The 13,025-nt window shown below is 58.2% G+C and overlaps 1 protein-coding gene across 1 annotated transcript; it reads left to right on the top strand.

Annotated features, from left to right (window-relative positions):
- Positions 1-7,160: 7,160 nt before the first annotated feature.
- Positions 7,161-8,333, top strand: LOC135405437 (zinc finger protein 239-like). The gene has a single exon (XM_064640133.1). It carries the CDS (start codon positions 7,222-7,224, stop codon positions 8,188-8,190), a length of 969 nt encoding a protein of 322 aa, XP_064496203.1. The 5' UTR covers positions 7,161-7,221; the 3' UTR covers positions 8,191-8,333.
- The last annotated feature ends 4,692 nt before the right edge of the window (positions 8,334-13,025 follow it).

The raw sequence follows: 13,025 nt of genomic DNA, 5'->3' as shown, positions 1-13,025 counted from the left end.
GCTGTGCCCTCACCGTGGCCCTGCAATGGCCCTGCCTGTCCCTCACCCGTGGCCCTGCCCGTGGCCCTGTCCCTTGGCTCTCTCTCTGCCAGCTCAGTGTGGGGCACACGGGCTGGGGGTCCCTCCCAAGCCCCCCGGGCAGCCGGCGTTGGCTGGGGGATGTGAGGGCTGGGCCTGCTCAGCACAGCCCCGGCCTCGTGCCCAGCGCCTCTTTCCTGCCCCACACAAGAGCTTCCCGGCCCCCCCAGGGCTCCCCTGCTGCTGCCTCTGCTCCTGGCCCTGCCTTTGCTGCTCCCTTGGCTGGGGCAGCGGCTGCAGGGGGGGGATGGCAGCAGCTTCAGCTCCACCGCACTTCCTGGGGGGAGCTCAGCCCGGGGGGGACGGGCAGGGACCTGATGGGGATGGACAGGGGCCCAGCAGGGACAGACAGGGCCTGCAGGGGAAGGCACAGGGACAACCTGGACCCCCACACTGCCAGGGCTGTCTCTGCTCCTCCTTGCAGGCTCCGTGGCCAGGCACAGTTTGTGTTCCTGGGTGCCCACCATCTCAGCACTTGGAGACCCTCAAATCAGCGCCCGCAGCTCTGCAGCAAAGCCCCAGCTCACCTGGCACACAGGGGATGGACACAGAACCTTCTCGGGGATGGGCACTCACAGCTTTGTCTTCTTCCCCACCACAGGGCTCTCCTTCCTCAGCAGCACCTCTGCCTTGCACTTATTCTCAGCCTCACCTCAGGGACAGCTCTGGGCTCACCTCCGCGCCACTTCTCAGCCTCACCTCAGGGCCTGGGCTCAAGGACAGGAACCTGCAGGGAGGGGACATCATGGGCAAGCTGAGGGCTGCCTGCTTGCACTGGCCTCTGGGCTTCTTTCTCCTTCTACAACCAACCCAGAACTCAGCCTGCTTTTCTAACACCACACATTTACAGACTAACCTTGGAGATAGATATGGACAGACATCTCTATCACCCTGGGGATAGAGCCTCAAGCATGTGCTGCCATAGGAATGGCAATCACAGAATCACAGAAGCAATCAGGTTGGAAAAGACCTCCGAGATCATCAAGTCCAACCCTGGATCCAACCCCGCCGTGCTTCCCAGACCATGGCACTGGTGCCACATCCACTCTCACCTTCAACACCTCCAGGGACGCTGACTCCACCCCCTCCCTGCCCAGACCATTCCAAGGCCTGATTACTCTCCCAGGAAAAAAATTGCTTCCCAATATCCAACCTAAACCTCCCCTGGCACAGCTCAAGACCCAGCCCTCTTGTCCTACTGCTGCTTCCTGGCAGAACAGCCCCACCCCCACCTGGCTCCAACCTCCTGGCAGGGACTTGCAGACAGTCAGGAGGTCTCCCCTGAGCCTCCTCTTCTCCAGCCTCAACAACCCCAGCTCCCTCAGCCTCTCCTCACACCATCTGTGCTCCAAAGCCCTCCTGCCTTCCAGCACATCAACACACCCCCAGCTTGGGGTCACCTGCACATTTGCTGATGAAATGCCTGGTTCTGCAAGAGCTGGAAACACTCAAGGGGCAGCAGGACCAAGTCAGGGGCCTGAAGGGGGCTTTTCGTTCTGGGAGGGTCCTGGGGGAGCTGGGGAGGGGCTTTGTGGATTGGGGGTACAGACCAGTACAGACCAGTACCTCCTCACTGCTCCCCAGATCTCTCCTGGAGCTGGGCCACCTTGTCGTGGGACACCTGAGCCACCCCCAGTGCCCTCCCAGTACAGCCCAGTGCCCCCAATACAGCCCATTGTGTTCCTGTCCCAGGGTGCCTAGTGATCCTGCTTTGGGGAGGGGTTGGAATGGATTTGAGGGTGGTGCTGGGGGGGATTTGAAGGGATCTGGGGGGTTGGATGGGGATTTGGGGGGGGGTTGGGGTGCTTTAGGTGTATTTGGGGGAGTTAAAAAGGGTTTTTGTGGCATTGGGGCATCAAAGGGATCTGTGAGGGGAGGGGATTAAAGGGAAAATGGAGGTTAGGAGACATTTGGGAGGGGTTAATGAGGCCTGGGCGGGCAGAGGAGGGGCTGCACCAAGAGCAGGTGAGTCCTGAGACCCGCCCTGGTGTCCCCAAGACCTTCTTGGTGTCCCCAGTTCCTCCCTTGACACCCCGAGACCCCCCTGGTGTCTCCAATGTTCCCAGGGACTCCCCAGCCCCAACTCCCCCCTTGACACCCCCAATTCCACTGTCCCCAAACTTAACCCCACTGTCCCCAAGGCCCATCCCTGATGTCCCCAACCCTCCATCTCACCCCACGAGCCCCCCTGGACCCCCTGACCACAAAAACACCCCCACACACATTCACAGAAAGGCCAAGGGCATCTGGGGACATGTTGGGGACAACTGGAGGGCTTTGTGGGGCACTGGGGGATTACTGGGGGATACTGAGACACACTGGAGGGAACAAGGGGGCACTGGGAGGGACTGGGGAGTTATGGGGGATTATCAGGACACAGCGGGGGACACTGGGAGGTTACTGGGCCATACTGGGGGTTACTGGGTGCTCACTGGAGGATCACTGGGTCATCCTGAGGGGCAGTGGAGGTCACTGGGACACACTGGGTGGTCACTGAGGGGGGTTACTGGGCCGTACTGAGGGTCACTGGGAGGTCACTGGGCTATACTGGGGGCACTGGGATCCCCTTCGTCAGTTCTGCTCCCCCAGGACTTTTGGGGGCACCCACAGGACCCCTCCCCTGGGGGCTGCGAGATCCCCTGAACCCCACTGCTGGACTTTAGGGGACACCCAGGCCCCCCTTCCTTTGGGGTCTCTGTGTGCTGAGTTTTGGGGGTCTCTGGGGTTCCAGGGGGGAATTGGGATCCCCTTTCTTTGGGGTTGGTCCACTGGGCTGGCAGAGGTGCTATGGTGGGATGGGAAATGGCCTCAAAGGAGTTTTATTTGGCCGTGGCCAGACAGGACTGACACAGAGATCCCCCAAAATCCAGGCAAAACCCCAGAAACCCCCTCAGAAATCCACCTCTGGACCCATCAAAACCTCCTCAAAGACACCGCAAATCCCCTCAGAGACCTCATCTCCCCCCCAGGACCCCCTAAACCCTCTCAGTGACCTGCAAAACCCACCTGGGACCCCCCAGGCCCTTTCAAGGACCTCAAATAAAATCCCCTCAGGGACCCTCAAAACCGTCTGTAACTCCCTAAATCCCCCTAGAAACCTCCAAAACTGCTTCAAAGGCCCCCCGCCCAAAGCCCCCCAGGACCTCCCAATTCCCTCGGAGACTCCAAAACTCCCTCAGGGATTCCCAAACCCCTTCAGGGACCTTTAACCTCCCCCCTAAGTCCCTTCGCGACACCGAAGTTCCTCAGAGCCCCCAAAAACCCCCTCAGGGACCCCTAAAAGCCCCCAAGGGACCCCAAAACCACAGAACAGCAGAAGAGCTTTCTGTAAAGGAAGGGAGCAAAGAATCTGAGAAGGAGGAGACCAAGGAAAAACTGAAGCAAAGCAATAAAATCATCCTGGCCCTTGCAGTTTTTCCTTCACCTTTTTCTCACTTTTCCTTTTTTTAGGGTTCTTTTTTTGGTTGGGTGAGTTTGATTTTTTTTCTCCGAGGGACTTTGTCAGGAATCGAATCGAACATCCGGGTTCTTGGGAGGCCTCCGGGCCCCGCGGCCCCCGAGAGGGTCCTCCGAACCTCCGAACCCCCCGCGCTAAACCCTCCCGAGCCCTCCAGCCTTTCCCCCCACAGCCGCGCTCCCCGCAGCCCCCGAGGGGATCCCCAGACCCCGCTCTCCCGCACCCCCGCCTGCACTCAGAGCTCACCGACCGACCCGCCGCCATCACCGATTCCCGGCAGCCAACGCGGCAGGGGCGGGGGGCGGGGCTGCGGGGGGCGTGGCCGCGCGCTGATTGGCTGCGGCGGCGTTCTCTGAACGCGGTGCGCGCGCAGCCGGGACTCGGTGATGGCGGCGGGGCCTGCGGTTCGCTCTGAGTGCTGTGAGTCCCCCCGGGGGGGCTCGGGAGGGTTTAGCGGGGGGGTTCGGGGATAACCGAGGAGGTTTTGAGGGTCCCTGAGGGAGTTCGGTGTCCTGAGGGGACTCAGGGGGTGGTTGAAGGTCCCTGAAGGGATTTGGGGGTCTCTGAGGGGGTTTTGGTTTCTGAGGAGATTTGGGGGGTGCCAGGTGGGGTTTGGGGGTCTCTGAAGAAGTTTGGGGGTCCTGGCGGGACCTTTTAGGCAGTTTTGGGGTCTCTAGGGGGTTTACGGGGTCTTAGACGGTTTTGAGGGTCTCTGAGGGGGATTGGGGGGTCCCTAAAGGGGACTGGGGGGTCCCAGGTGGATTTTGCGGGTCACTGAGAGGGTTTAGAGGGTGCTGGGGAGGGATGAGGTCTCTGAGGGCATTTGAGGGGACCTTGAGAAGGTTTTGATGTGTCGAGGGGGGGCTTTCAGGGGTTTTGAGGGCATTTTGGGGGGTCCCCTAAAGCCCAGCAGTGGGTCCATGGGGTCCCCCAGCCCCAAAAAGAAGGGGTCCTAGGGATGACCCACAAAATCCGGGGGGGGGAAATGTACCACATCCGGGTAAGGGGATCCCTAGACCCCAGTATATCCTAGTGACCTCCAGTGACCCCTTCAGTGACCACCCAGTGTGTCCCAGTGACCTCCCACTGCCCCCCAGGATGGCCCAGTGATCCTCCAGTGAGCACCCAGTAACCCCCAGTATGGCCCAGTAACCTCCCAGTGTCTCCCCGTGTGTCCTGGTAATTTCCCAGTAACCCCCCAGTCCCTCCCAGTGTCCCTCAGTTCCCCCCAGTGTGTCCCAGTATCCCCCAGTAATCACCCAGGGCCCTGCAAAGCCCCCCAACTGTCCCCAATGTGTCCCCATATGCCCTTGGCCTTTCTGTGTGTGTGGGGGGGGGGTGTTTTTGTGGTCAGAGGGTCCAGGGGGGCTCCTGGGGTGAGATGGAGGGTTGGGGACATCAGGGTTGGGTTTGGGGACAGGGGGGTGGGGTTTCTGGACAGTGGAATTGGGGATGCCAAGGGGGGAATTAGGGCTATGGGAAGTCCCTGGGGACATTGGAGACACCAGGGGGTCTCGGGGTGTCAAGGGAGGAACTGGGGACACCAAGAGGGTCTTGGGGACACCAGGGGGGTCTCAAGACTCACCTGATCTTGGTGCAGCCCCTCCTCTGCCTGCCCAGGACTCATTAACCCCCCCCAAATGTCTCCTAACCTCCATTTTCCCTTTAATCCCCTCCCTCCATAGGTACCTCTGACCCCCCAATATCCCCAAGACCTCTTTTAACTTCCCTAAAGGTACTCAAAACCCCCCAAATCCCCATCCAAACTCTTCAGATCCCCCAAATCTCCCCAGCCCCCCCTCAAATCACTTCCAACCCCCCCAAAGAGGGATCACCCAGCACCCTGGGACAGGAACACAGTGGGCTGTACTGGGGGCACTGGGCTGTACTGGGTGGGCACTGGGGGGGCCTCAGGTGTCTCAGGACAACGTGGCCCAGCTCCAGGAGAGATGTGGGGAGCAGTGAGGAGGTCCTGCTCTGTCCTGCTCTGTCCTGCTCTGTCCTGGTCTGTGCTGGTCTGTACCCCCAATCCCCAAAGCCCCTCCCCAGCTCCCCCAGGACCCTCCTGGACCCCAAAGCCCCCCTGGCCCCCTTCAGGCCCCTGATTTGGTCCTGCTGCCCCTTGAGCAGGACCAGCTCCTGCAGAACCAGGCATTTCTTTGCTCCCCACAGGGTCTTTCCCACACCCAGAATGGAATCTGGAGGCAGCAGGATGTGCACAGGGCTCCCATTTCCTACAGTGCAAAGGGGCTGCAGGGAATGATTCCCCTGCTCTTGCAAATCTGCCAAAACCTGCAGGGCACAGAAGTGGGAGCTTCAGGAATTTACTGGCACTGGGAGTGGAGCTCACAGGGTATTGAGAGGAACATATCCCTCAAATACAATCTCTCTGCATACACAATATCTGTCTGGACAGACAGATAAAGCAATAATCAGATATATTCTGTATCGTATATATGGCACATATTCTATAGAGTCCATCCTTAGGTGTTGTGTGATAGATCTATAGGATATTACAAATAATAAGCAATAACAAGGCAAGTGTCCTCCTTAGGGACACCACCTCCCAAAACTACTGCCTGGGTTTGTTCCCTGGGGGTCTCTGCAGCAGCAAGCACAGCCCCACACTGACTGCTCTGGGCTGTGCAGGCATTTGTGGTTCTGCCTGTCTCACACACACACACAAAAGTCTGGTTAGTGCTGCCCTCAGGAAACCCCCCCACCCTTGGTCCAGTAAAGCCATGGAATTTGTCTTTGTTTCCCTTGGGTTCAGGGCCAGGCTGTGCCTGTGTCCAGCCCAGAGGCTCAGAAAAGCATTTCTCCTCTCCCACTGCAATCTGCTGCTGCAGACAGGACCCAGGCACTGGTGGCACTGGGAGTGAACAGCAGAGTGTTTCCAGGGGCTCTCTGAATGAACACAAGTGTCCAGAGAAACGAGCACAAGTGTTGACAGAAGTCCCAGTCCTTCATCTCTGAATGAGCTTGTTCAGCCCAGGAAAAACTGTCTAAGTTTTATTTCCATGGAAGGAGATTTTTCCCACTTTAACACCAGTTTAGTTCCAAACCAGTTTCTTCATTTCCTCCTCCCACTTTCCCTGAAGGACACTGACAGGGACCATAGACACTGACAGGGATCACAGAGTTTGTCCCTTGGCCATACAGCTCCTGCTGTTTGGCAGCACAGGAGAGGTTAATTAGAGCCCAGGCTCCAATCCTAGGGCACGCCTTGAAGACGAGCTTGAAATCAAACGACTTTCCTGCTGGAGGGTTAAATTCAGTCCCCATCACCTTTTTATGGGCTGAACCTTCATATTTTGGAGTATTTTTTAGCTGAATCTCAACTTTTTGCAGTTTGGGGTGGTGAGGGTTTTCTTGCTATTTCTGAGGGGGTTTTGCCTGAATCTTGTTGGTGGCTTCAGTTTTTCTGGGCTGAATCTTGGTGTTTTGGAGGTTTTTATGGTCACAGGATGCCCGGTGAGTTCTAGAGATGGACTTGGGCAGGAGGAACCCCCAAGCCAACGCGCTTGGCCCTTGTTTTCCCCCCATCAGGATTTGTCCTTCTCAAAGCTTGAGCAGATGGAGGAGGAGGCTGCGAGGAAGAGGAAGATGCCTTGGGCCCCCCAGGCAGGTGAGGAGGAAGTCAGTGTCCCTTTGGGCGGGTGTTGTGCTGGCTCTGTCAGCCGAGCATGGCCCCGGCTGCAGGACAACCCCGCTGGCACCGCTGTCCTGCCGGGGCCGGAGTTGGGGGGATGTCCTTGGCCTTCCCTGTGGGCCGGAGGCAAATCCCCTGCCTGTCCTTCTTGCTTCCTGCCCCAGGCCCCGAGCTGAGGACGGAGAGCCCGGAGGACAAATCCCCCCGTGAGACCCTGGTGGGAGAGGCCGTTTTGAAGGGCTCCACGGTGCAGGAAGGCAGCGGGGAGGAAAAGGGCCGGAGATCCCCCCGCAGGAGGGGCTCCAAAGCCATCCCAGGGTGCTCTGAGGAGGAAAGAGCCAGCCTGTGCCGGGAAGGTGGCCTGGGCTTGAGTCAGAGCTCCAACCTGGTGGTCCCTGAGCAGCCTCCCAGCAGTGAGAAGCCCTTCAAGTGTTTGGAATGTGGGAAGAGCTTCAGGAAGAGCGCCCACCTGATCCGACACCAGCACATCCACACTGGAGAACGTCCCTACACATGTGGGGAATGTGGGAAGAGCTTCAGTAACAGCTCCAACCTCATCACTCACCAGCACATCCACACCGGGGAACGTCCCTACACGTGTGGGGAATGTGGGAAGAGCTTCAACCAAAGCTCCAACCTGATCCGACACCAGGCCATCCACACTGGGGAACGGCCCTACATATGTGGGGAATGTGGGAAGAGCTTCAGTGACAGCTCCACCCTCCGCTCCCACCAGCACATCCACACTGGAGAACGGCCCTACAAATGCTTGCAATGTGGGAAGAGGTTTCAGCGCAGCTCAACTCTCCTCAGGCATGAGCAGACACACACGGATGAGAGGCCCTTCCGCTGCAGCGACTGCGGGAAGGGCTTCAGTCGGAACTTCACCCTCATCAACCACCAGCGCATCCACACTGGAGAGAGGCCCTACAAGTGTGGGGAGTGTGGGAAGAGCTTCACCCAGAGCTCTATGTTGACCTCACACCAACAGACCCACCGGTAAGAGAAGCCCTACCAGTGCCCCGACTGCGGGAAGAGCTTCGGCCGCTGCTTCCACCCCAAATGAAGCCCCTGATGGGGAGGCAACCCCTGGAGTCCAGTGACTGTCAGTCCATCCCTTTTGACCACAAAGGGCCAGTCCCCTTTCCCATGTGTAGGTTTTTCCGACAGAACCCTTCATGGGGGGTGTGTGGAGATTCCTGCCTTGGCTGGGGACCCCCCAGGGTCACTCCTGGAGTCTGAGAGCAGAGATCTCTTCACAAGCGTTGATCTGGGGGAGTTCCATCCATCTCTAATTAAGAATTATTGCTTTTGTGCCAGCTTGAGTAGAATTGCTTCAACAATCTCTTTAGTGTGGAGCACTGACCTATATTATCCTGTATTCCTGGTAGTTTTAGTGTTTCTGTTGTGCAGTAAATAATTCTGATGAAGATCTTTTGTCTGATCATTTGTAACCCTAAATAAATTCCTTTCTATCAATAGGTCTGATTTACCATCATTAAAACCTGTGGGACAAAAGTGGTTCACTCACACCTCTCCAATTGCTCTAAAGTGAATGTGTTGGCATAATCCAAGGCTGAGATTGGATCCAGCAGCCTCCAGCACACCACAGTAAGTTGGGAGCTCAGGGGGCCACCCTTTTATGCCAACCCTCTGTGCCGAAAGACCCCCATGGGACCATTGGACCCACCAAACCACCCCCCCTATTCCAGCCTTCTCCCTGTTCTTCCCACTTTCCCATTGTCCCCTCAGTCCCCAGTTTCCCCCATGAACAGTTTTGGGGTCCCAACCCCCACTTTTTACCCCCATTCCTTTGATTGTTGAAGGATAAAATGAGTCTGCACACACAGAGTTCCATTGCAGGACTTGTCCACTGACACTTTTCCGTGTCCCCTTTTATTCCTCTTCTCTCGTGAGCAGCACCCCGTGTTTGTCTTTTAGTCCATTGGAATTCCCAGCATGGCCCCAAAGCAGTGCCCTGATCCCACACTTTCCCCTCCCCTCATGTGCTAGCTGTGTTCAGCCACCAGAGAAAAACACAGGCTGGTCATGCAGGCTGGTTCAAGTGCATTTCCACTTGGAGAAACAACCTTCTCTCTCTCCAAGCACTCAGCCAAGGTCCATCCTCCCTTTGCATTCCCAGGAACTCAGTGTAGGTGCAGAGTGACTCCACTTGGTCCCACCTCTGCCCCTGTTTTGTTTGGACACGCAGAGTTCACGACCAAGAGGGCCAGGACCCGGGCTCCTTGTCTTGGGGCTTGTCCCATGTGCTTCCAGAGGACTTGGAATACTGAAACCAGACAGATTCTGAAACCCCTGCTCCTGATGCTGCCACAGTGCCCATACACTGGCACTGCAGGCATGGCCTGCACTGAATGGCCAGTGCAGCAGGAGCCGTGGCTGCGGCAGCTGCCGGGATTGCTGCAGAGGTGATCCAAGCAATCAGCCCTCCACTGAGGATTTCTGCATTTCACAGTTTCCTTAATTCACTGTATCCTGCATCATCCTCCCAGCTTCTGCTTCCCTGGGAGCCCCAGTTTGGCTCTTCTGCCCAAGGGAATTATTAATGATAAATAGGGGGTAGACATATTTTGACCTGTGATACAATTAAAATAACAAGGATTACTTACAGGGGTGTTAAAGGTATTGTCAGTCACACAAATCATGACGTCAGGTGAGGCCAAGAAGGGATCTGAGTGACAGGGACACACCAGAGTTGAGTCATTAGGCCAGTCAGTAAGAGTTGGTAGACCCAGTGAATTCCCCCTAGAACAGTGTCTTCCAGATGGGACGTCCAGGTAGAGCTTGCTCTGCTCAGCATTCCCTGCCTGCTCCCAGGATTCTTCAGGGACAGCCTCTGGCAAGTCCTGGACGGAGGAGACCTGCCACCGCCCTGAGTCCTGGCAAGGCTGCTGCCAGTCTCCTGCCCCAAAGATCTGTGCCCCCAGGGGACTTCTCTGCCAAAGGGCAGCCAAAGCCAAGGGGCACTGAGGTCTGCCCTCTTGCAGGTGGCTTTTGGGAGTGGCAGCTGGAGCAATTGGTGGCAAGACTTGGCATCTGTCAGAAGGCAGAAGCTGTTGCTCCTTCCTGGCATGATTTTTGGGTGGAAGTGATTAGCAGCAGCACAAAACCACCATCAGCTGCTGAGTTTCAGAGGACAATTAGATTGGACAGAGAGACTCTCAAGCTTCCTTGTGTTCTTTTTGCTTGTTTTCTTGCCTTCTGGAAAAAAAATCAGCCCAGTCTCTCATGTTTAACACTCCAGTTGCTATATGCTCAGCTGTGGCCAGCAGCTGATGTCCAGTCCATTGGGGAAGTGCAGGGGACAGGGAGAAATCTGGGATGAGAAGCTGTTGTGTGTCTCCCATGAAGGTGCCACCCACCTGAAGGAGCAGCCAAGAGAAGTGCTGGAAGCAGAGACGTTCTGGCAGTTTCTGCTCTCAGGTGGACACAGGGCCCACTTGTTGCCAGGGGTCCTGGAGATTGGATCCGGGAACAAGGCAGGGCCGTGCACTGGTAGGGAATGGGCTCCAGCAGGACCAAAGGAGGAACGTCCAGCAGCAAAGTGTGAGCTGGTGAACTGGGCCATCTCTTCAGCAGACACCACGGTGCTTACTTGCCTCCATCCCTGAAGCTCCACCACACGAGGCCCTGCTTTGCTTCAGCTTCTGCCGCTTCTTCCTTTGTTGCCCTCAAGTGCTGGATGTAGAGTTTAGAAGCCCATGCCCGTGTTTTGAAGGTGCTTGCGTGGAGGAGAGGTTCAGCAGCTGCAGCCCGAGGCTGGTGTCCCAGCAGAGTCTCTAAGGATGGCACCAGTGGCACTGGCTGGGGACAGCTGAGTGTGGAAGGTGTGTCCAGCCTCAAGCAGGGCCACTGAAGTCAGTCAGGATGTCAGGCTGCAGCTGAAGCTGCCAAGGGTTGCTGTGAGGCTGAGGAGTCACTGGAAAGCTGTGGTGGCCACTTGCCCTGAAGCCTTTTGCCAAAGCAGGTGCAACTGTGCCCACAGTCTGCCCACTTTTGGTGTCCTGGCGGGTGTGGGTGCCTGGGTGAGGAGGCCCAGGCGTTGTGGGTGCTGCTGCTCCTGGGCAGCCTCTGGTGCTGTTGTCTGTGGGGCGCGGAGCCGCTTGGGCAGCAGCGAGTGCGCAGCCCTGCCCGAGGAGCCCAGCGCCCTGCCCGTGGTGGCAGCAGCTCTGCGGGCCCAGAGCTCTGGCTCAGGGGGGTGTCGGCCACAGCCCCGTGGCCTGGGCAGCCACAGGGGCCTGGGCTGGCCACCAACCCTGCCTGTGCCACTGCCCCTCGCCGGCAGCACCCGGCGGACCTGCCCTGGCAGGGACCCCTTGCCCTCCTTGTCCCCAGCCAGGCCAGCCTGGCCCCCTTGGGGGTGTGCCCACCCTGCTGCTGAGGCCTGGCCTCCAGGGCTTCTGCCACAGGGCTGGGAGATGCCTCAGGAAAGCACGAGAGCAGCCGGCTGGCAGGGAAGGAGGTGGCTGCCTGGAGGCTGCTTATGACCTCTGCCCCCCCAAGTCCTGGGGGCCTTTCCCTTCACCCTGCCCCTTGGGGCCTGCACCCAGTCTGTCCCCTCACAGCCTTCTGCCACCCATCCACTCCCAGATTCCCCTCAAGGCTTCCTGCTCCCTTGTCCCATCAGGGCCCCCACAGCACCTCACCCCTTCCTGGCCTCCCAGTGCCCCCTCCCCTGCGGGTCTCCCCCAGCCCCGCCAACCTGCCCGGCAGCGGCGCAGCCCTGAAGGAGCTACAGAGGAGCTCCAGAGGCACTTGGGAGCCCGGAGCAATCCAGCCAGTAACACACTGGCAGGACACTGACGTTGCTTCCTGGCTGGGGAGGGCTTGTGGCCATCTCCAAGGACAAGGTGCTCAGGGTTCCCCACAGCTCCAGCCTCTGCCCCTCCATTTCTGGAAACGTTGAGGCTCCAGCAGAGCCACCAAAGGCCAAGGGGCTTCTGCCCACTTTTGCTGGCACACTGCACAGTGGGGCAAGTGTTGCTGAGCACAAGGAGCCCTTTTCCCCTCTTCCCCAAGGCCCTGTCCACATTGGGCACCAAAAAAAACTCCTGGGCTTCTGTATGTGATAACATGGATGTAATATTCCCATGCTGGGCTCAAAGGAGGTGCTTGCAGGGAAGAGGCATCTTCCCCACAGGCTCAGGTGGTCCCAGGAGATGGAGCTTCCTGCATCAGATCTCCACACAGCTGCAGCAGCACAGGCAGACACTGCCCTGGGGAAAAGGCTGGGTCTTCCACTCCCTGCACAGCCAGTCTTGGAGCTGCTGGAATCTGCAGTAGGGAGCCTTCTGTACAGCTCTCAGCACGTAGCAGTGTTGAATTGCCAGGCCTGCCATGGTGAGTCTGATGTCTTCTGTCATGCCTCTATGGGCTGGAAGAGGCAGCAACGGAGACTACCAGAATGGGAAGAATGAAGTTCTCCGTACAGCTCTGATTATGTGGAGCGTTTGACGGGCCAGGTCTGAGATGGCAGGGCTGTCATCAGTCATGTCTTGAAGGGCTAGAAGAGAAAGGAAGAGAGCCAAGGTGAGAGGCCAGGGGTGTGGGGACGTGAGGAGCCCCTCCTGCCAGGGCCATCCCAGCCAGCTCTTGCCATGGGCAGGAGGGAGCAGGGCCCAAGGGGATCAGCTGGAAGGTGCCCTCACTCACCTTGGCAGATGAGCTGCAGCTCTGGCTGCTCCTGCTTCATGGACCTGGCGGCGATCCCTGGGAACACAGAGCCTGTCAGGCCCCAGAGGCACAGGTCCCCCGCAGCGGCGCTGCCAGCCCGGCCACACGGCCTCCTGCCCTGGCAGGGCTGAGCCCGGGGCCTTC

Source organism: Pseudopipra pipra, chromosome W, assembly GCF_036250125.1.
Source record: "Pseudopipra pipra isolate bDixPip1 chromosome W, bDixPip1.hap1, whole genome shotgun sequence".
Classification (NCBI taxonomy): domain Eukaryota; kingdom Metazoa; phylum Chordata; class Aves; order Passeriformes; family Pipridae; genus Pseudopipra; species Pseudopipra pipra.
The sequence above is the reverse complement of the archived record's forward strand: the minus strand, read 5'-3'. Positions and strand labels throughout refer to the sequence as shown.

Bases quoted from the DNA above. Each gene is read 5' to 3' on its own strand.
- LOC135405437 (XM_064640133.1), top strand. From the start codon at position 7,222: ATGGCCCCGGCTGCAGGACAACCCCGCTGGCACCGCTGTCCTGCCGGG.